Source organism: Oenanthe melanoleuca, chromosome 1, assembly GCF_029582105.1.
Source record: "Oenanthe melanoleuca isolate GR-GAL-2019-014 chromosome 1, OMel1.0, whole genome shotgun sequence".
In the NCBI taxonomy this organism is placed as follows: domain Eukaryota; kingdom Metazoa; phylum Chordata; class Aves; order Passeriformes; family Muscicapidae; genus Oenanthe; species Oenanthe melanoleuca.
In genome coordinates this window covers 11,461,195-11,482,204 of record NC_079333.1, presented here as the reverse complement: position 1 = coordinate 11,482,204, position 21,010 = coordinate 11,461,195, and the positions used below count along the sequence as shown (strand labels likewise).

The following is a 21,010-nucleotide window of genomic DNA, read 5'->3' as shown; positions in this document are numbered from 1 at the left end:
CCTAAGAAGGGGAAGGAAATAAATGGCCATTTAAATTGTCAGGAAAATTTAAAAAGTAGCTGGAACCTAATGCTAAACAAGTTCTAATTAGAAATAAAGACTGTGTTTTTAATATTGATGTAATAGACTACTGGGAGACTGTTCCAGGAGGTTATTATGGATTCGCTGCCATCCCAAATCCTAAATATACATGCTAACCAAACAGAAATTGTTGGTGTTGACGTGGGAGTTGCTTGGTGAATGCTTTGGCATGTTTTATGGAGGAAGTCAGACTGGATGATTGAGTTTGCCTTGGCAGCGGACAGGATATTTCTGCTCTGTGTGGGAGACACAAGGGAGGAGAGCAAGGGGGAGGGTAAAGGAGGGAAAGGAAAGAAAGAAAGAAAGAAAGAAAGAAAGAAAGAAAGAAAGAAAGAAAGAAAGAAAGAAAGAAAGAAAGAAAGAAAGAAAGAAAGAAAGAAAGAAAGAAAGAAAGAAGGAAAGAAAGAAGATGCCTGGCTGTATTTCTTGCCTAGTCCTTGTAAGGTGCAAATCCTGTGTGGTACTGAGTTTCTTGGTCTAGTGAATGGCACATGGTGTCTGGAAGCAGAGAGGATATAGGAAAGCATCCATGGCATTCATGGATGGTATTCAGCCACAGGTTTTACCACAAGCAGAAGAGCCTGCAAGTCCTCTCAGAAGACTGCTACAGGTATAAATTCTGCTGTCATTTCATAATCCAAGCTGAAGGATTTTTTTTCGCAATGGTAAAATCACACAGAATTGAGACACACGCATTAGACTGATTCATACAAAAATGATGAGCCAGGGACTTTCTGTGGAGCTCCTCCTTTCTGTTTTCTTCTTACTTACTTTTGCAGAAGATCCTTAGGAACATTAAAAATATCAGTCTGAAAAAAGTAAATGTGCATACCAAAACTAATCTGAAGAGTTTGAATGGAGAGTATGTGCATATTGGGATCTGAGATCCCATAGCTTGTTCAGATGCAACTCTCTTTCCAAACAATGCTCTAAGTTACTGTGAACAACTGAAGGACAAACAGCAGAAGGAAGATGGTAAAAGAAATGTATAAAAGGTTCCCTTACACTGCCATGCTAAATCATGAGCTCCTGCTTTGCTAATATTTGCTTTACTCTGAGGTCTCAAAGCTCTAATAAAAATCAAGGTTCCCCTGTGACATTCACTGTGCTCCCATTAGTGCGTGGTGCTCCCCACAGGAAAGAGCCCACAGTCTGCCTGGACAGCACTGGGAAAATGGCAGGGAAGGAAAGTAAAGCCTCAAGGGAACTTGTCTACACTCATGATGGGTGCCAGGAATGACCCTAAATCTTTAGCCAGTGATGCAGCAAAGAGCACGTAGGCAGCAGTTTGGAAACATTTCAAAGGGTTTTAAAAGTGTTAGTTATTGCATGTAGTAATTTTGATTTCCCACTAGCATTTAGGGAATGATTACCAAATTTCAGAAAGCCAAGCTGCAGCCCTTGGAATTTATTAACTCATAAAAGCCTACCAAACCTCAGCACTCAGATACTGGCAACACCCACAAGAAATCTAACCCTCTGAGTCAGCCAGAAGAGGTTTCCAATGTTGCACAGGTAACCTGATTCACTTCTAAACATCCATCCATTGTTTAAAAAACAGGAGCATCAATGGCTCCTAAAAAAATCATTATTTTGACCATACTCCTCTATTTTGGAAGGAGACATAAGTTTGAGAATTAAGATCCAAAATAATATGCCAACATAATAAACAGCAGAAAAGTACGGTCTCCTATGTTTATTCGAAATCTCACACTAAATCTAACTCTCTGAATACTCCAATATGTGTATATAAATAACACCAGCTAGAGCTATAAGCACTGTGTATCCTCAGACTTGTGACAAATCTTCCCAACAGAGGGATGAACCCTGTGCTTGCAGTGGAAAGCTATAAATCCCCCCACAAAATGGCTGTGCCAGCCATTTCATGTGCTGGGCTTGCTGAACTGATTCCTGTGCTGTTGGGACACCGTGCCCTAGGGATGGAGAGGGGATGTGTCTGGATTAGGCTCATGCCAGCTGCTGCAGGATGGCAGCAGTGTGAGAATCCATGGACCTGCCTCCTGTAGGCCCAAAGCAGAATTAGGCTCCCAGAGGCCATGGGCCGACTGGCAAAATTTCTGGAAATATGAATCTGGCTAAATGCTGGTAGCAAAAGTTTCATGCACATCACCAGCAGAAACTATCTCTGCTGAACAGAGCAGCAGAAAATTATCCCATAGCCTGCTTTTCCCAAATCACAGCTATTAAATCTGATGTTCCACAAATGAATCTCCATTGTGATTGTGCAGAGATTAGGACTATCATGCCATTCTTCACAAGAAAATGAGAAAGGAGAGCTTTATCTGGAGAACTGCAACCAACAACCTAATATATAATGTCTGACTGCTGGTTGTTTCTGAATGGGGCCAAGGGAGGAGATGCAGAGTCTGCAAAAACTTACAAGTAGTGGCAATTTATACATCCTTCATGTTCAGGATGAAGAACCACTGTGGAGAGAAATGCAAACAATGGGGCAAGGCTGATTTAAACTCCTAGGAAACAAAGCCAGCATCTTGTAGGGCCTTACAGTGGGGCTGTAAAAGGGGCTGAAACAAAGACATGAAGAGAAGAAGAGGAGAGGTAATTGTTACTCACTAAGTGTTGTGATTGTTATTTGTGATTCTATTCCACAGAATAGCAAAAGAGAAGCAATCACGTTGTCCAATTCTCTGGTGTACCTATAGCCAACGTGGACAGAAACATTTTAGTACTAGAGAGCAAGTGAGGATCCCGCAATCCAACTTTTTCTAGACACAAAATTTTCCCTGTGCGCGTCAAAGGCAGTTTGCAGAGGAAAGAGAGTGTAGAGGAACAGACAGTGAACCATGAAGACTTTTCCACTGCTAACTGTCTCACTTGTATGAAAATCAGTATATAAACTGGATAAACAGAATCTACTTCTTTATGCTTTGGAGGCACTCATTTCATCCGATTTGTTGTCATCTGATGGAAATGCTTTAAGCAAAGGGAATGCACTGTGAAGAAATGCATTCTACTAGGAAAGGCTTGAGTTTGAAATTAAATCCTGTGCTAAACTTTTCAAGAAGTATCTACCTTCACTGAAGCCTTTTCATAGCCTTGCTTATTTTTACTTTAGACTTCTCATTTATTGTACTTTAAGCCCCATCAGTGAATGTAAATGGGGTTTCACTATACGTTTAGTGCATTCAAGCATTCTTTGTTACAGTTCCCACCCTGCCGCATTATGTGAGCTCTGCCACGGAAGTCCAGCAGTCGGTTTGTTTTCTGCTATTAATAAAAGAACCTACTTTTCCGCACTTCTTTGAAGAAGTTGAAAGGGCTACATGTTAGAGGGGGAGGTGGTGGGGAACAGACTGTGGTGTAATCCCCAAACGCAAATGCTGTCTAGATTAGAAACCTCCCAGAAGAAAATTTACAAATGCTAAGACTGTGCTTTTTGTGTGATGAACACTAGAGCAATAACTTAGCCACATACTGGGTTCTGCCTAATGCTTAGGGAGCCTACTAGGTGAAAGGAATTAAATGAAAAATAAAATCTTCCAGTTGGCTCGGTGCCGATGCCATCCAACCCTTTCGGTATCCAGTGACTTACTAATGCAACTATTTTCATGTGTATTTCATCACTGAGGTATCTTAATGTAATACTTAGGAATCTGTTAAAATAATAATAACAAACACACAAATGGGATTTACACATTGCCAGTGTTTTTACATAGTCCAGGAAAAGCTTAATTAAAGGGGTGGGACGTGTCTCTGCTGAATAGCTGTTTTTCCTTCATACCTTCCCATGCATGACACGTACACATCCAAGAAAAGAAGTTGGGGGTGGTAGTGGTGGAAGAAAACCACCCAAAACCAAAACCAAAATTACCAGCCCTAAACTACTCAGCAAAACCTTGTTGATTTGCTTGGCCATTTAAACAAATGAACATATTCCTTATAGAGAATCACAGCCCCAGTGCAACAGCTAACGAGTAAAAGCAAAGTACAGAATATTGTCTGCCTTGTTCCCTATAGGATACTCATATTGTTCAAACTATCATTACATATCTAGTTTATCCCACAATTACAACTAATCCTTAACTCCTAAATAAGTAGGAACAGGCGAAAAGATTTCACTTCTGAAAGCCTACCAGATAAACTCTAGTGTATAATCAACTGGAAGATTCTGTGATTAATTTTAAATCCTCTTTAATAGGTTAAAGATGTTTTTAAAGATGAAATAATTTTATCAGTGTTGATTTTATTAATCTGGCATTCACTTATTCTTAAAGGCTTCCATCCACTTGTTGCTACTGAGGCACTGCAAGTGAAGCTCATCAATCAATTGAGCTGGATTCTGGTCAGAATATAACTCCCCATAAGAATCACTCTAGTGCTGCCAAGGAGTGCAATAACACAGCATCCAACAAACTCTGAAGATGCCTATTGTAATCATCAAACAATGAAAAAACTTAACAAGGTGATGAATGCATCAGATACATTGTTTGGACAAAACCACTTTAAATGAATATAATAAAATAAATCTACTTTTAATTGAGTGATACAGTTTCAGCTGGCATTTTTATAGTTTTCCAGATATGTTTTTTTTTTCTATTGTGTGACTATCTAGCTAGTTATAGACCCAGACAGCAGCCGTCTTTTCCTTGTTTGTTTTTGGGGTTTTTTGTTGTTGTTTTGGTTCGGTTGGTTTGTTTTTGTTTTTTTTTTTTTTTTTTTTGCTGTAGTTGGTCCCTAAGAAGAGACGACTGCTTTTCAGTGTGAAATTATGCACCTAGACAGGAATTGAGCATAATCATCACACGAATCGAAATGATGGCTACATTTACTGCCTACAGAAATTTCTGCTGCACTGAATATTAACACACTGAAAATGTTGTGTTAGCTTATCGTGGATGTGCCGATTTTCATTACCCACGGAAATGCAGAACATCTTCTGTTAAACCTCATTGACATTTTTTCATCAAATGGATAGAGCAATGCCCTGAAATGTGATAATTGTAGATTCTTGTTGTACAACTTTGAGTAAAATATTCTTTCCCCTAATTCCAACAGTAATTAACTTGGATTGGAATTCCCTTGACTCATGTAGCAGTCTTCAGTGCGGTATTAAAGGATCTTAGAGTTTATATGGTTGGAAAAGAAATCTTGTCCATATATGTAATAACATACAAAGGTGCTAAAGATTTTCAGGTTAATGAAAATAATTGATCAAATCACCCCAGCTTGAGCTATGACCTTTTTTTGGGGGGGTTTTTTGGGTTTTATTTTGCATTGTTTGGGTAAAATATGAAATGTATATAGCTGGAACTTAAAATGCCTCCAAAATTAAGCTCCAGAAAATTGTTACATCTCCCATGAAGACTAAAAATTAAAGTAGACAATTATCATAATAACTCAATTGTACATGGCAGACAAAAGAGAAGCTAATACTCTTTTTGACTGATGTTTTGTTGGGCTGTAGCTAAACAACACTTTAAGTTGACAGTAAATTAGCAAACAATATGAGGGAGGGGAAAAGAAAAAAAAAAAAACCATGTAGGGGTTAAGATGTTTATGTAAAACAGTGATTTTCCTTTTTAAAATTAAAAGGTACAAATAAGCTGGTGTCAGAGCCTAGGTGATCCTTCATTTCCACCGCATTGAGCAGGCTCCCATCAGCAGCAGACAGCGCTAATATATGCGTCTGGCTCAGTCTGCTCCACCAACTAGGAACCCATCGAATTGTTAATATCAGTCCTTTTTTGTATGCACCACACATCTTTTCCACTCTCTCTCTCTCTCTTCCTCCCCCTTTGCAAGAGCTCGTGTTTTTGTTTTTTGTTTTTTGTTGTAGCACAAGCTGATTACTCTGAAATCACTTATTAAAGAGCATTTAAATGCATTTTGCAGTGAAACAACATCAAGTGGTATAGAAATATATGATTCCTATATATAGAAAAGTATTGAAATTCTGTATATATATCTAAGTATAGCATACCGAAGAGGATGCTTTCTATTTATTTGTGCTAATAGAGACAGCTTTCATATACTGTCACTGGGTATTTGGGACTGCTTCCTGCAGTCTCTGTAGGTGTTGTCACGCAGTCCCAGGACATGGAAACACGTTGCTGATCCTGGTGGAAATTCTGCCTGAGTGAAGACCCTGCTGCTCCCTCCCCTCCATCCACCTCTGCCCTACCTGTGTACCTGAGGCTGGGCTGGCTGTGCTGCCCTGGGGAAGAAGAGGGAGCAGGAAAAGAGGCAGGCAGTGCACCAACTTTGCCATCACTATGGCAAGGGGCAGCAGTGAGCACGATGGGCAGAGCAGAGCCACTGGAGTCATCCCAGTTCAAGCAGTAATGCAGAGGCAGGACTGCATATTCACCACTTTTGCTGGAGCACCAAATACGCCAGGCAGGGGTTTCTAATGATTCATTTTCTTCTTAGTCTCAGTGCAGGGCAGAGCATAGTAGAAATCTTCAGACTGACAGAGACAAAACATTTCACACCACAATTTCGCCTTCATTGTACACACAGTGTTAAATGCAAAAATAATTCAGAGTGATAAATGTGGACTATCTTCATTCAAGTAAATTTTGCTGATCAAAAAATAAATGCAACAACAATCTTTAATATGCATAGATGGGTGCATTGTACAGCTGAATAAATCTATAAAGATTTTTATTTTTATAAGTACTATGTGTAATTTAAATTGTATATTGACATGTATTACCAACACACAATATAGTTTTATCTCATTATACAGCTTGAATGAACAGAATATGTGTTCACCTGATCAGTATCTTTAATAACCTGTTTTCAGTATTGAAAACTGCTACATAATATGTATAAATTCCCAACAAAGTGCTTCACGAGTGTAGCATAGCATCTATCTGGGTGCATTTGTTTTTTCTATACACATTCAGATCTGCTTTTCCTATATTGCCTAAACAGAAGTCAACATTAAATATCATGTCTGTGTTAAAAACGTTACCTTTGTATCTTAAATTTTTGCAAGTAGCTCTTTTGGATGTTCTTAGCATGTGGGATTGACAGTTTATGAAGAAAAGAATTACATATTTACAGGAACAGTATCATCATTGTAATTGCTAAGGCAATATTTTTTATAACTATTTAAAGACTAATTATATCTTGAGCAACTTGAAAACTATGTACTGAACATAGTTTCTTTCTCTTAAGAAAACAAGACAAGAAGAAAAAGTATTATACTAACAGATAAGAACAATTTATTTTAACAATAGTGTTGATGCTTACAATAAAACACAATTCCTCCCACACAAGTGGAAAAAATATACTGCAGCCAAAATACCATTTTTGAAATGAACAAATAGTTTAGATGCCTGATCTGTGTGAAGCCTTTGTTTCAGGGAAGCCTGATGCATCAACAAAGTCCTGCAGCATCTTGGTTAGGCACAGGAAACAGAGAAAAATGACTCAGAACTAACTCACCTACAAAATATTAAGAAATACAAATCAGATTATGTGTTTTAGATCAGATGTTTGAGACAAATAAGCAGTGCAGAATAGCTCATGTGCTTGTGAATTTCCTAATGCAGTCAGTGAAGAACTTAACACATGAGGGACAAGCTACAGCTCACACTGGTTTTTTCAGAGGGATAAAAAATATAAGAAGTGATGGTGGAGTTAGAAGTCGGGTGCTTAGAGTATTGTGGGTTCACTTTAAATTGAGCAGCTACAAGAAATATGTTTCTGAGTGCAAAGGGATGTTAATGTTGTAGTATGATTTTTAAACCAATATTCTCTTTCAGATTAAAATGTAAATTAAATGAGAGAATATTTTAAATGACATTGTGTTCTCACTTGGACAAAGAAAAAGGATGGCAACTAACTACAAAATACTCTTTGTTCCATGTTACAGGAAAAGCTAAGCAACAGTTTTCCTGTAGACTGGAATCATTATTCAAACAACAGAATGAATGTTTTCTAGGCCTCAAACATCAGTGTTTGTGTTTTATGTTTTAAAAGTCAATTAATGCTGTAACAGTAAGGATAAATGTATATCCTTTGTGGTAATTATCTATCAGAACTGTCTATAATAATAGTGGCATTAATTTTATGGTTGGAAGTCTTTTGTATATTTTACTATCTGTTTTGAGTGGGGGTTTTGTTGTTTTTGTTGTTTGGGGGCAGGTTTCAGGTGCAAACAAACATTCAGGTTACATTTTAACTCTAAATATTGTATGACTTCTAGTCCAGTTTTCTAAACATATAAATATGTAACATCCTAATGTTGCACAATGGGTAACAGTTGTTTAGATTTTTATTTTTTTTTTTTTTTAGGAAGAGTTCTGATGCTTAACACTTGAAATAGGTATATTTTCCTTTTCACCCTTCCAGGCAAAGAAAGCTCCTTTGGTTCTCTAAATTCTGCAGAGAAACAATCACAGTCCAAAGCTGCTGGTTCCCCTCCGCCTAGGTCCCAAGAGCCTGACTTGTGATTGTTGCTAAAAAACCTCACAAGTTAGGGTCTCAGGGACTAGGAAAAGTCCGATATGATCCAGTAGATTTCGTCTTCCAATAAACTGAACTGTTTGGTAGTCATAATCGCTGTCACCAAAACTTTCACTGCTATTATTAAATAGAAAAAAAAAACAAACCTCCAAACCCAAAATAAACTTTAAAACCAATGTCCCCCCCACCCCCAAATTAACACCACCTCCTTTCCCCCCCAAATAAACAAATCACAGTTTCAAGTAGGGGGCAGAAAAGATCAAATAAGCAGGCAAGATGCATACATACATTCAAACAATGTATCAGCTGACCGAACAGACTTTTCTGAGAGTATAGTCCTTAACTTTTGAAAAGAAAAAACAAAGAACACAGGATAAAAATCTTCACTGCCTTGTTTTGCAAGCAGCTATGTTACTATAATGCATCAGAGGGAAGCGTCTACAAATGGGTTAAAATCTGCTTCCAGCAGATTTGTACAGTAACAATTTTATTCTATTTCCTTAATGCCTGAAAGAAGGATTAAATGCTTGTTAAGGGGGTTCTAATTGAAATATTTTCCCATTATACTTTTAGTCCTACTGTTCAGGTGGGCCCTGGGTTACAGAGTACTTTAAACCCATTCACGATGCACGGATAACCTTTGGGCATGTATTCACTTTTTTCCTGTTCCCCACGTTCAACATTTAATCCTTCTACAGACTGCTAGAAAAAGCTTCTTCCTTCCCAGTGGCACAACTAGCCTTCACTCCATAAGCTGCAGAAAACATTGACATGCAGAGATTGTTGTCACTTGAACCAGATTACTCAAAGCACACATAACTTTCAAATACTGTCGATACAGTAAGAAGAAATGCTCGGAATTCCCAAATAATTTTGTCCTGAAGCCGAACACTTTTAATGGCACGACCACAATCCTGAATTACTTTTGCATTCATTCTCCTCCGATCTTTAGCCTTGTTTGCAGAATGAAAAAGAAAATTTCTACTTTAGAGACAGGATCCATCGTGGCTTTTTTTTTTTTTTTTCCTCCATCAGATCCCAGAGCAAAAGAAACAGCAGCCATAAAGGTCCTAGCCACTGGAGCAGAATCTGGCATAGAAAACTCAGAGCTCTTCAGGAAGCCGTTCAGCTTTAAAAAGGGAAAAAAAAAAAAAAAAAAAAGAGAAGAGGGGGGGAAGAATTAGAATCTCTGCTGGTCGAACAGGTGAACCATCCATTTATAAGAAAGCTGTACAGAGTGCTCTGCCGAAGAAAAGATTTGCCAGTGCCCCCCACCCCCACCCCTGCCCTTCACCCTCCCCTCCAGACTGATACTTCAGATTTCAGAACATTTTGGATTATTTACAATATTATTTCAGCTGATGATATAATGCAACATTATATAAGAGCCGTTTCTTTGTCACTGTGCACCATTCAATCAGTTATGCCCCAGACACAAAATAGTTAAATGAAACAAAATATATATATATATGAGAGAGATATATATGTATAGCAGTCCCTAGATTTCATTCAATTTCTTTTTTTAAAGCTGATCATGATTTAACAAACAATTTTGACCACAGCTTTCAAATCAATAATTAGAATGAAAAATCTCTCCCCTCTATAAATATGACATTAACATAATTATACCACCCCCATCGCATAGACCCATCCTCTTTAGGGAATACATCTGATGCTCTGAAGATGGAAATCAGTCAGATTTTAGTTGCTCTCGAACGTACCTTTGCTTCTCACTGACTGACTGGCTTTACCTTCCATGCACACACACGGTCACAGCACACACACACACACACACACATGCGCACGCACACACACACACACGCACAGAAAGGCACGGCAAAGCAGCGGATGCTGACTCAGAGCAGTTGTGTGTGGAGGGGGTGGTATCGGCTGGTATTTTCACTGCACTCATCATTAACATTAACTCACTCTCTAGCATCCACCCTCTCTCAGACCTGCTGGACTGCAGCATTTGCATGACGCTGTCACTCTAGCCCTTGTGGGTCAGATGTTAGAAGAAAAAAGAAAACAAAAAACCTCAAGGCTCTCATAAGGAATGCCTTCATTTCTTCCAAAGGGTCCCTCTTCTTATTTTTCCACCTTTCTACTTCCTCTGTTGCTGTGTCTCAGTTGTTTGACATCTTTCCGGAAGAAAATGTCTTGAGCTGCAATAAGCCAGTAGTCAGTCGGTCCTCCCCTCACCTCACACTCCTATTCCCACCCCCTTTTTTTCCTAATCAATAAGACAGATCTCCAAATGCAGTTGTGAAAACAGGCTCTGACACACAGACTTTCATCCTCGATCCTCTGCCTCAGGAATAGCAGGCAACCCAGGCTCACACGTGATGTAGAGAGAAATAATGCCAGTAATTCTTGAACAGTCTTAGGAGTTTATTCTACGCCTTCTTCATTTTTTCCTTTGCTCGAATAAATACCAGTGGGAAGGACACACTAGCTCTCAAAAGCTACAAGGATTCACTTTTTCAGAAAATAATGAACATTAAAAGACTAATATTAATCTTCCTCAAAATTAATGCTATCTTCCCCCCTCCCTTCATTGTACTCTTTATAAGTAGGAATTGTCTCATAGCCAAAACCCTGCCAGGGTCTGAATCACCATTCACTGTGCTGAAATCGTGAGTTTCTGGGCTTCAATTGGCATTTAACTGGACTAAGCAATTTTTTTCCTCTTTTCCTTTTCTTTTATTTTAGACTTCTTAGTTAAAATAAAATAAAAAATAGAAGCTGCTTGTGTCAGAGGGAGCACTGCAAGAGAACAATGGCAATACATCCGCACCACCACACTGAGTACTGAAAATGCATGTTTGAGCCCCACTTGTGTATTTTTCTGTATGGTATTTGCTCCATTTTGGTAGAGAAGTCTGAACACATACACGTACACCGAAAACACACACAGAGAAACTCAAGACACGTATAGAAAATACACAACACAAAACAAAGCACAAAGGCTGGTAACTGAAACACAGGCACAAGTTGTCTGACAGGCTATGAAAATCCACAGAGCATAATCATTGTGTGCATTTTTACCTTGTTCCTTTGTTCTTAAGGCAAGGGACTTTAATGGCTTACGGTGTTGACAGTCTTTCGGCTTTTCCCTTTTTTACGCCAACAGTATTTGGGAATTACTTTTCCAGACAATACCACACCGCTGTGATTCGCGGTATAGAAATTATTTACCAGAGGGGGGGACAGGTGATACGCAATTCACCAGCCAATTCTCAGAGCTGCCTGGTGCCGTGGAAGCCCTCGGCGTAGCCGGGCGGGCAGGTCCCAGGATGCAGCGCTGCAGTCCCGGCTCAGGTAGCCTTTTGGCAGCCCTACGGCAGCAGCAGCGAACAGAAAGGGCATCCACTCGCAGGAAAGGTCCAAAAGAAAATGCCACACAGCCCCAAAGTAAGGGAAGGGAGCCAAAAACGCCGGGTGCACGCCCTAAGCCCGGTTAGAGCGCGCCTGGGACCAGTTGTGGTAATGGTGATGAATTTCTTAGGAGAAGGATGGAGGAAAGTAGACAATTAGGAAACAGTTAAGTTTGTAATCTCAGAGAAAGGGAGAGACGGAGACAGACACACACCCACAGACAGAGAGCGAGCGAGGAACGCCAAGCATGAGACAACAAAAACAAGACCAAAATCAGATTTGGGAAACTGAAAAAATACAGGATTACAGCATTCAGCTTAGCAGTTACTGAGGTATAAAAAAAAAAAAAAATTACCACATGCACAGCATGGCTTAAAATACTTATTGCCATCAACAGTCTGTGACGGATGCCGGCTTCTCACTGCTATACGTACATTAGATTGGTCATCGCCTCTTAATCTCCTTTTGCTCAGACCCATCCATTTTTTGCTGCTCCAGCATCTGTGCCCTTTATGCTTTTTTTTCTGTATAGTTACCCACAATACCCTGGATAAATTAATGTCATGACCTCGCTATGGCTATCAGAAAGAAAAAAAAAAGTCTACTATTTTAATAATTGAACGTGCGCGTACAGCAAACTGCCTACTGATAGCCCAGCTTTGTGGACTGCCTCCAAAAGCAGCCTTTTCTAGCTCTGCGAATCAGAGACAACAGATGCAAATACTGGCCACAGAGCCCCGGCTCCCTGCCTTGCCTTTTTTTTTTTTTTTTTTTTTTAAGCCCACCCTTTTCAGTCTCTGCCACTTCATTTTCCCTGTGCCTCTCCCCTCAATGGTTAAAAACATTAGCCTGATGAAATTAGAAGCTTCTGAATAAAAGGATGAAGATAAGTGAAAATTATAAATGGTTGCAGATTCTGGAAATTTATAACCAGACGATGAGTAGGGAAAAGTACCCAGGTTCAAGTGCTGAGCCTCACTCGGGAGCACCTCTGGGGCCAATGGGACTGCAGACTAGATTAAATCAATAGTCGTCTGAAACGAGATGTCGTAATCAATCAGCTCAATTACCACTGTCATAGATCTGGGCTTAAGGTCTTTCCTGATTCCACTCTTCTAATCATTAACCCTTATACAGCCTCATAATAGGAACGCACACTTGCTCTGCTGCCCTACCTTCAGACCATCAAAGTTTAGCTTAGCATTTTCTCCTCTTTTTTTCCTTTCCCTGTTTAAATAATATAAGAGTGGGTCAGCAAGAAATGTTTTAAATGTGAATATGGTGAGATTAGATGCAGTTCTTGAAGTGTACCTATTATATATGTGCTGCTGTGCACTTATATATTATTATTATGCCTCCGGGAGTGGCTGGGTGGATCAAAGACTGCTGTTTAATTAACATTCAACTCAGCTGTTTCCTTGGAGATTAAAAATAGAAGACTAGTTGAATTAAACTGAAGCTGTTCACTCCTTTCACTAATCCAATATTACAGAACCCCCCTCCCCTCAACCTAGTTAGAAACAACTCATTTCTGGTTAATCAGCCACCAGGAAAATCCATTTTCAGTTTGAAGGTAAGTGTGAAAAAGTTGGAAAGACAGTTTTTGTGTGCATGTCTGAATTTCACAGAATTGCCCATCATTTACATTTTGCATCCACAGTACAGTAAATCCTCATGCAATGCAAGGAGAAAAGAACCATCAGCTTGACTATGAGCAGAACCACTTTAAATTCTTGCCTGTAATTATTATTTGCTGTATGAAGATTAAATGTCAACCATTACACTTTTTTTATTCCTGTGCAGGAAAAGATCTAAGAGCATTTCATAAAAATGCTCCAGCAATTCTCACATATCCATCTCTCATTTTCTCAGGAGGAAAGAAAGAATCCAGGTAGCAGGTATCCAGAATTTAGGTCTCTTAAGGCTGATTTATTCTGTTAGACTTAAATAACAATAGTGAGAGAAAACCCTGGTACATTTACACTTACATCACTGCCTGTAGACACTGCCTCTGTTTCTAAGCAGAACCACACCTTTTTTAACCATAGATCTGCTTCTCATCTGGACAGACCGACTGCAGAGCCCCAGTCTGGGCAGCTTTGAGAATACCAAATAGCAATGGAATTTTGGGGAGGAATTTGTGCTCCTAGAGATGCTGGCAGTGGGTGTGGGACAGGGTCAGCAAACAGGGGTCTCATGGCAGAGGCAAAGGCTGGGGTTGCAGGTCTGTCTGGGCAGGGGTCCGTGCTGTCCAAAACAGGTTATAATTGGAGATCGACTGCTGGATTTAATAACCTGCTGTTTGCATTAGTAGAAATATAAAAAAAATTGGTCTTGAAAATGATTCAGCTGCTAGCATAGGTGCTTTTTAACAGGCTTATACCTCAGCCAGGAACAGCTTGGTTGCAGTCACTGACCCCTCACAGATGGAAAAAAATGACCTCAGCTTTGTCTCTTTTCTGGGAAAGGTTTAGCTGGCAAGGCGATGAGAAACAAAAAGAATCTTAATTTTGTCCTTTAGTAATGCTAAATGAATGCACTGCATCAGACACCACCTTAAACTGGCTGAAGGGCACTGCTCAGTTTTGCAGGCAGCAGCTCAGAGTATGAGCATCATCCACAAGGGGACAGCATCCACATCCACACTGGAAAGATGCAGTTTGTGTCTGTAAGGAACAGAAAGAGGAGCAGCCATTGCTGAAAGCATCCAAAATTAAAAAAAAAAAAAAAAAAAAAAAAAAAAAAGGGAAAAAATAAAAATGAAGATGTTTTCCTGGATTATTACTTCTGGATAGAGAGGGAGAAGAGGTGAGGCTGGACATGCATGTCAGATATCAGAACCTGCTCAAATACAGGATGAGCCCTTTGTTTCTTAAACAGAAAGGGTGAGGCAATTTGTAGTATTAACACAAACTTTGTGTGACAGATAAGGACTCTGGAATAACCGATAGTAATGTGGAGAGAATGTGATGAAAATAATTAGATATCATTGAAGCAAAATCAGAACATACCTAACAGGAAGAAAGAAATGCACTAATAACAAATGTTATTCTGACTTTATAGTTCTCATCTTCATATCCTCAGTGTGCTTGAACTAGGACATAACACACTCATCCTTTTTCTAGAAGCAAAAGTTTATTGATCACAGTGCACGTAGAAAGAATATTAATAAAAAAATTCTCTTAATGTAGCATTTAAATGACTTAGAAGAGTAACACTGTTAGACCTGTGCCTAGTTGGAATGACCTACACCACAGCTCTGTAACACCTTCTCACCTAACTGATGAACAGCAAGAGGATAAAGACTTCAGAAAACTCCCACAGCTATCTGGTCCCAGATTTGCCATAAAAAAAAATTTACCCTTCTATTTTCTTGTTTAGAACTGCTACATTCAGAATTCATCTTTTAATTTAGTAAGAATGCCTTTTTTAACTTAGCTGAAATTCCCACCTGATCATGAAGTATTGAAAATATATATAGGCTACACAGTCTATTACAGAAAGGAAATCACAGAAATAAAATTACAGAGAAACAGCAATATCCTTCTCTTCCTACGCAAGCTCCATCTTACTCAAGGAATGCTGTTATACCATCTCCTTGCTGACTTGTCAATTTACGTGCCCTTTATTAAAACACAGACACATGACAGCAGAAATTATTGCAGTTTGAATTACTTTTTGTGTGAATTCTATTCAGTAGACCTTGATTTTACCGACACTTCCAATTAAAAAAGTAGTTATTTGTGAAAACAAACCACTGTGATATGCATACTCTTTTGACCTATGTTTCCTTGAGCTGTGAGAGCATGAAGAATGAATGAATTAACTTTTCTATTTATGAACAATTTTATACTTACTTCACTAATTGCTTTGTGTTAGTACTTAATACAGCATCACCACAATGTGAAGAAAGGAAGGGCCTGGTACTAAAATGAAATTCCTATTGTTAAAAAACCTGTTCTTGCTTAAACAGCTGGGTCTGCATTTGTAGTCTGTTCAGTAAGAAAGACGTAAAGTGCCAAGCATTATTTTAAAAATTCTACTTTGTAAATTTTTCAGCATATATTTTTACTGTTTCCTGACCTGTAGGTACACCTGCATACACACATACACACACACATATATATCACTGATAAAAACACAAGGTTACATAGAGCCAGATCACCAAAAAATGCAGAAGTCACCCCTCCATGTTGGTTACACACTATTGTTGCAATCACAGGGCAATACAAGTCCCTTTATTTGGGGGGATAATGCCTCTGAAATTTCCTGAACCATTTCTCTGAGCATTGATTCTGGGGTGTGTATTTGCCACATAAAAACCCAAGTTTGCAAGAGGAAATTAAGGGTATTTGGTACATGCTGCAAACACTACGAGAATGCACAGAATTCTGCTGTAGGACAAAACACTCCTGTTTTCTTAACAATGCAATCTGAAGATAAACATTTGTGAGAAACATTCAGACACAACATTTCTACAACCTTGTTTTTAGAGGTTTCAAAAGCAGTCTGAGGAAAAGCAAGGTGTTTTAAGAAGAAAATACAAAATAGGTTCAATGCCTGCAGAACCAGAATATTTTAAATTTTCTAGACAGTGAAGGTTAAAGCTATCCTGCATTCTCATAGTTCTCTCTCTCCTTTCAATCAATCTCATTGATTTTTTTTAAAGGTCAGAGGCTATACCTTCATTGATCAAAGAAACAGCCTGACACAGCGAAAGAGTCTGCCAATTCCAGACAGATCAATCACACCTTTGTCTGCTTTTGATACATTATGGTTATTTATTCTGCATCACCACGACTTTCTGTCGCATGGCTCCTAATGTAATAATGCTGCTCGGGTACAACAAGAAAAGAAAAGGGGGGGAGGGGAAATATTCTATTTAAAATATTTTAAGCCTCTCTCTGGTATTTCTGAGGGTGGCTTATGATGGAACTCGGCCAACTTGTTTGATTTCATTTTTGCCTTGGAACTCCTGTTCTGGTATTTAGCTCTCCTTGGTCAGCGCTTTGTAGGATTTTAAAAAGGCAATCTGTTGAAAACAATTCGTGCAAACTGTTTTTAAAAAAGAAGTTAGATCTTGATAGGACAACAATTATGATCTAATCACAAGCATAATTTTCCACGTTCATGCACAGTTTTTGAAATGTTTTAATAAATAGGATGTAACTGATACTCGGCTACATCTACAGGCTGCTTTATGACTGTAAAAGGAAACTAATGGTCAGCCTAAAATAATTACTGGGAAATATTGCTGAATAAACAAATATAAGTGCTGAAAAGCTCCTGGCTTTGCAAACCATTATGCTGGAAGCCAGCTAAATCTTTAAAAAATGCACTATATGCTCACTGTCTGCCATGACTGAAAGTTCTGTGCTATTATTTTGCTCTCCATAGCTCCTGCAAGAAGCATCCAAAACTCCTGTTGGTCTAATATAAAACCTTTTGTTCACATTTGGTAGTCTATCACATCACTAGGAGTTTCATCACTTAAAAAAAATCACTTGTGGGTCTTAGGATATTGGTTATAAGTAAATGTATTAAAATACACTTTTAAATGTGAAATTGAAATTGTAGCCTAAGAGAAGCCAGTGGCAAAATGCCCAGTGACTTCAGTGGAACTGGGACTTCACTGGAAGATGTTACATTTCAACTCCTTGAACCCAAGCTACCTGCAGCAGAAAAGGCATTTTGTGAGATTTCAAAGGACCCTAATAATATAAAGATTTAAAACCCCCAATATATTCCTTATTAAAATAGCTAACAAAGCTTTGATGGGCTCTATGCACCACTTAGTCCTATCAAGAAAAGTGGAGCTGCTCAGTAAAATTAAGCATGTAAATCTTTGCAGAATCAGGATATCAGGTAATAAGACATAATCACCATAGTTAGAACATTAAAATAAGATATGCGATAATCCAAACACTTGGCATTAGTTTCTGATTTCATTGTGCCTGCTCTGTAAATTATCGTGCACCCAATTTACAATTACATCAGCACTATTATGTAGAGCAAAAGGTAAGTGGTATACAAAGCTGAAATATTAAACCCATTAAAAAGTTATGAGTTTGACAGAGTCCCTACATGTATTTGTGTTCATGCCAAGAAATGCATTTGAAAACCTTTAACGAAAGGAAACTGCCTTCCAGTGATAAACTGCAATGCCTACAAGACATTGCTAAAATGCTACTGCCACTCTCAAAGGCCAAGAGACCTTAAAAATGGTTGCTGGCTGACAGCATTATACAAAAACATACAGTTTCTTCTGTAAAGAAATAAAGCTGAATGCACAACATTTCAGACAAGTTTTGAATAAGTCTATTTGTCCAGCTTACTTTGCAAAGGCTCTGAAGAAAACAGCACCATAAACACTTTCAGTCCCCACACAAGGGCTAAACAAAGAGTTCTCTTTCTAGCCATTTAATCCAGTAATTTATTTTTTCAACCATCACATAAATCGAAACACAGCTGTAACCAATGACTTGCAGATCCAGTTCCCTGCCAGCTGGATCCTGTTCTGCTGAAGCAGCAAGATTTTTACATTGTTCACTTCTGTACATCTGGAGAAATCATTTAGGTTCAAAGGTGACTAGAAAAGCTCTTTAAATAAACTCAACCAACAGTGAAGAGAGGCCTATGTATCTACAAAAGCTCCACGGAGTTCCATTTTAAAAGTTTTTTCTTCAAATTAGTGCACAGACCAATTTGCTTCTTTAACTATTTCGATTATGACATTTTAATTGAATTCTACACTCAAATATGTATTTTGATAACAAATATTTAGTATTTCCCATGAATTTTCAAACAGTGTCAATACTCAAAAGTGATCACAGCCAATAGTGTGTGCATTTATCACATTTAAAGGAATGACCAGACAAATAGCAGTGTAGTGAAAAAAATATACCTTAATTAATGCATCTTAACAGCTGCCTGAAATGCATCTCAACTTTAAATTAAAAAGAAAACAAGAAATAAGAAAGCATATACTGTACTTGGATATGCTGAACCTGAAATCTCTTTGAAGTTAGTCCTTAAAATAGCCTTACTTCAAAAACTCTGCCTCATCCATACTGCATGAGTCTGCAGGTTAAATAACAGAAATGTCCCTGACATTTTAAACTGCACACAGCAAATTGATTACAATGCAGCATTTCTTTTACAAAAGCAATCACGGAGCAAACCAGCTGAATCTTGCAGAAGTAAATAACAATGAATATTAAAGGATCATATCATCTGTATCTTTGATTACTGAGCAGGCAAAACAAGCACTCCAACACTTTGACAATGGAAGGGGTTTGTGCCTAGCCCAGGCCCCACTATCAAAAACATTTGCAACACTGAAAGTTCTAATGACAGATCTTATTTACAAATTCGTAATCACGTGCTCTCAATGATAAATTCAATTAATTTTTTTCTCTGTATTTGTGTTTCTCTTGAAAGCAGGTAAGCAAGACACATCCAGAACATGCCCCAGTTGCTCAGGTAAAGATGCAGTTGCTGTCCTGCACATTATTAAAAGGCATTTCAAAATTCAGTTACACTTCACCACTGTAATTGCTTCTTTTCCTCTTTTAGTACTTACTGCAATAGCTGCTTTGAAACAAAGCTGATAAAAGTATCCTTTCTGCTTGCCTCTCTGGCCACATCTCTGCACTGCTCCGTGTTACTGCCAGTTATCTCTCCTCACAGATTAACTGAGAAACTACCTCACCTTCAGCTCTTGCTTCTCCTTGTCAACTCTTGCCTGTACTCATAATTATAGGAATGCTGTCTGCTCTCTGTTGTGAAAATAGGAGCATTTAAAAAAAAATAAAGAAGGAAAATATGTATTTAAAAGACAGATAAACCAGATAAATCACCTGCAGAAATTAACATGCACAGCTCATAACCAGGTAATTACCACATCACTCCGGGGCAAACTTCAGAGTATTTAGACATGCATTTCTGTCCACTAACATGTATAGATTCACATAAACATTCTAAAATTAAAAGGATCTAGTTTTCAGTTAATTACCATGTTTCTGGAAAGCGTTTTTACTTCAGTTCCTAATGTGTATTTACCTGTAACTGTGGCTGAGTTTTTGCTTGATAGCCAATGTAAGGGTCACAAAAGGAAGTGAATTTTGTCAGAACAGAAGGCATCAGTGCCCAGTGAGTAAGGCTCTGCAGGGCTTGCCATGATCAACTTTGCCAAAATCCTCAGCATGATTTAACAGCATAAGCTTCATTTACCACCCATTTTTTCGTTTCACCACCAGCAGTCCTCTGTAGTTCAGTTTCTGTCTTGTCAAAACTATTTGACTCAATAGACAACTGGATAATAACTCTGTATAAGGATTTATTATCCAGTTCAGGTATCATCTATGGTCCTTGATGTGACATTGCCTGTTTCCTGCCTGCCTAGGGTTTCAGGTAAGTCAGATTTGGGTAACTTTAAGTCAAAATCTGAAATACACCCTTTGGAGGCCTATGGCAGTCTAGGAAAAGTAAAGTAGCCTGGAGGAAGATGTTTCCTATATTTTTTATCTGCCTTTGTTTGATTAAAAGACCTCTCTTAACTCTCTCACATTGCAGTTGGCAGTAAAGGTGGTATTCTGATTTATCTAGGAACATAACTTCTATAGCAGATCCTGAGACAAAGACTTTGGAGGTTTCAATATATGCCTGGTTTAAAACCTAAGCTCTGTTGAAAGAATCTCTCAACTGGGAATCTAACTCACTAAACTAGGAAGACTGAATCAGAGGTTCTGAGATCCCAAAGGCCAATTTCAGAATGTGCTAAGCCAGATATTCCAATTTTGTTTGGCTAATGTTATGGGTGCTCCTACTGAAGGGTTTGGATAATTATGCTTATCTTCTATAAGGCATTTACATATGCCAGTTTACATTGTATACAGTACTTTATGTAACCTGTACCACGGGGTGCTTGTAGCAGGGATGAGCATCTTACAAAGCCTGGAGAGCCACACTTCACACACATCTCCTGTATAAAAGACAGAGCTTGACTGAATGGGGGGACAGAGCCTGCTGCCATTTAAAGAAGAGTGACTGTCAACATCACTCATGCAAGGTAGCATTGCCTATTTGCCAATTC

The 21,010-nt window shown here is 38.6% G+C and overlaps 1 protein-coding gene across 8 annotated transcripts in view; it reads right to left on the bottom strand.

The window, feature by feature from the left end:
• Positions 1-21,010, bottom strand: part of LOC130252166 (uncharacterized) — a 306,913-nt gene that overhangs the window by 79,523 nt on the left and 206,380 nt on the right. For 2 of the 8 annotated variants that reach the window (XM_056489461.1, XM_056489452.1), the window contains one exon: positions 4,328-9,667. The exons of 2 other annotated variants lie outside the window; for them this stretch is intronic. In XM_056489461.1, coding sequence (XP_056345436.1) covers positions 9,470-9,667 — 198 coding nt within the window. In that variant the 3' untranslated portion in view covers positions 4,328-9,469. Of the gene's footprint in view, positions 1-4,327; positions 9,668-11,798; positions 14,583-21,010 lie in introns of those variants that run through there. 4 more of the 8 variants (XR_008840309.1, XR_008840310.1, XR_008840313.1 and 1 more) reach the window with 4 other exon arrangements.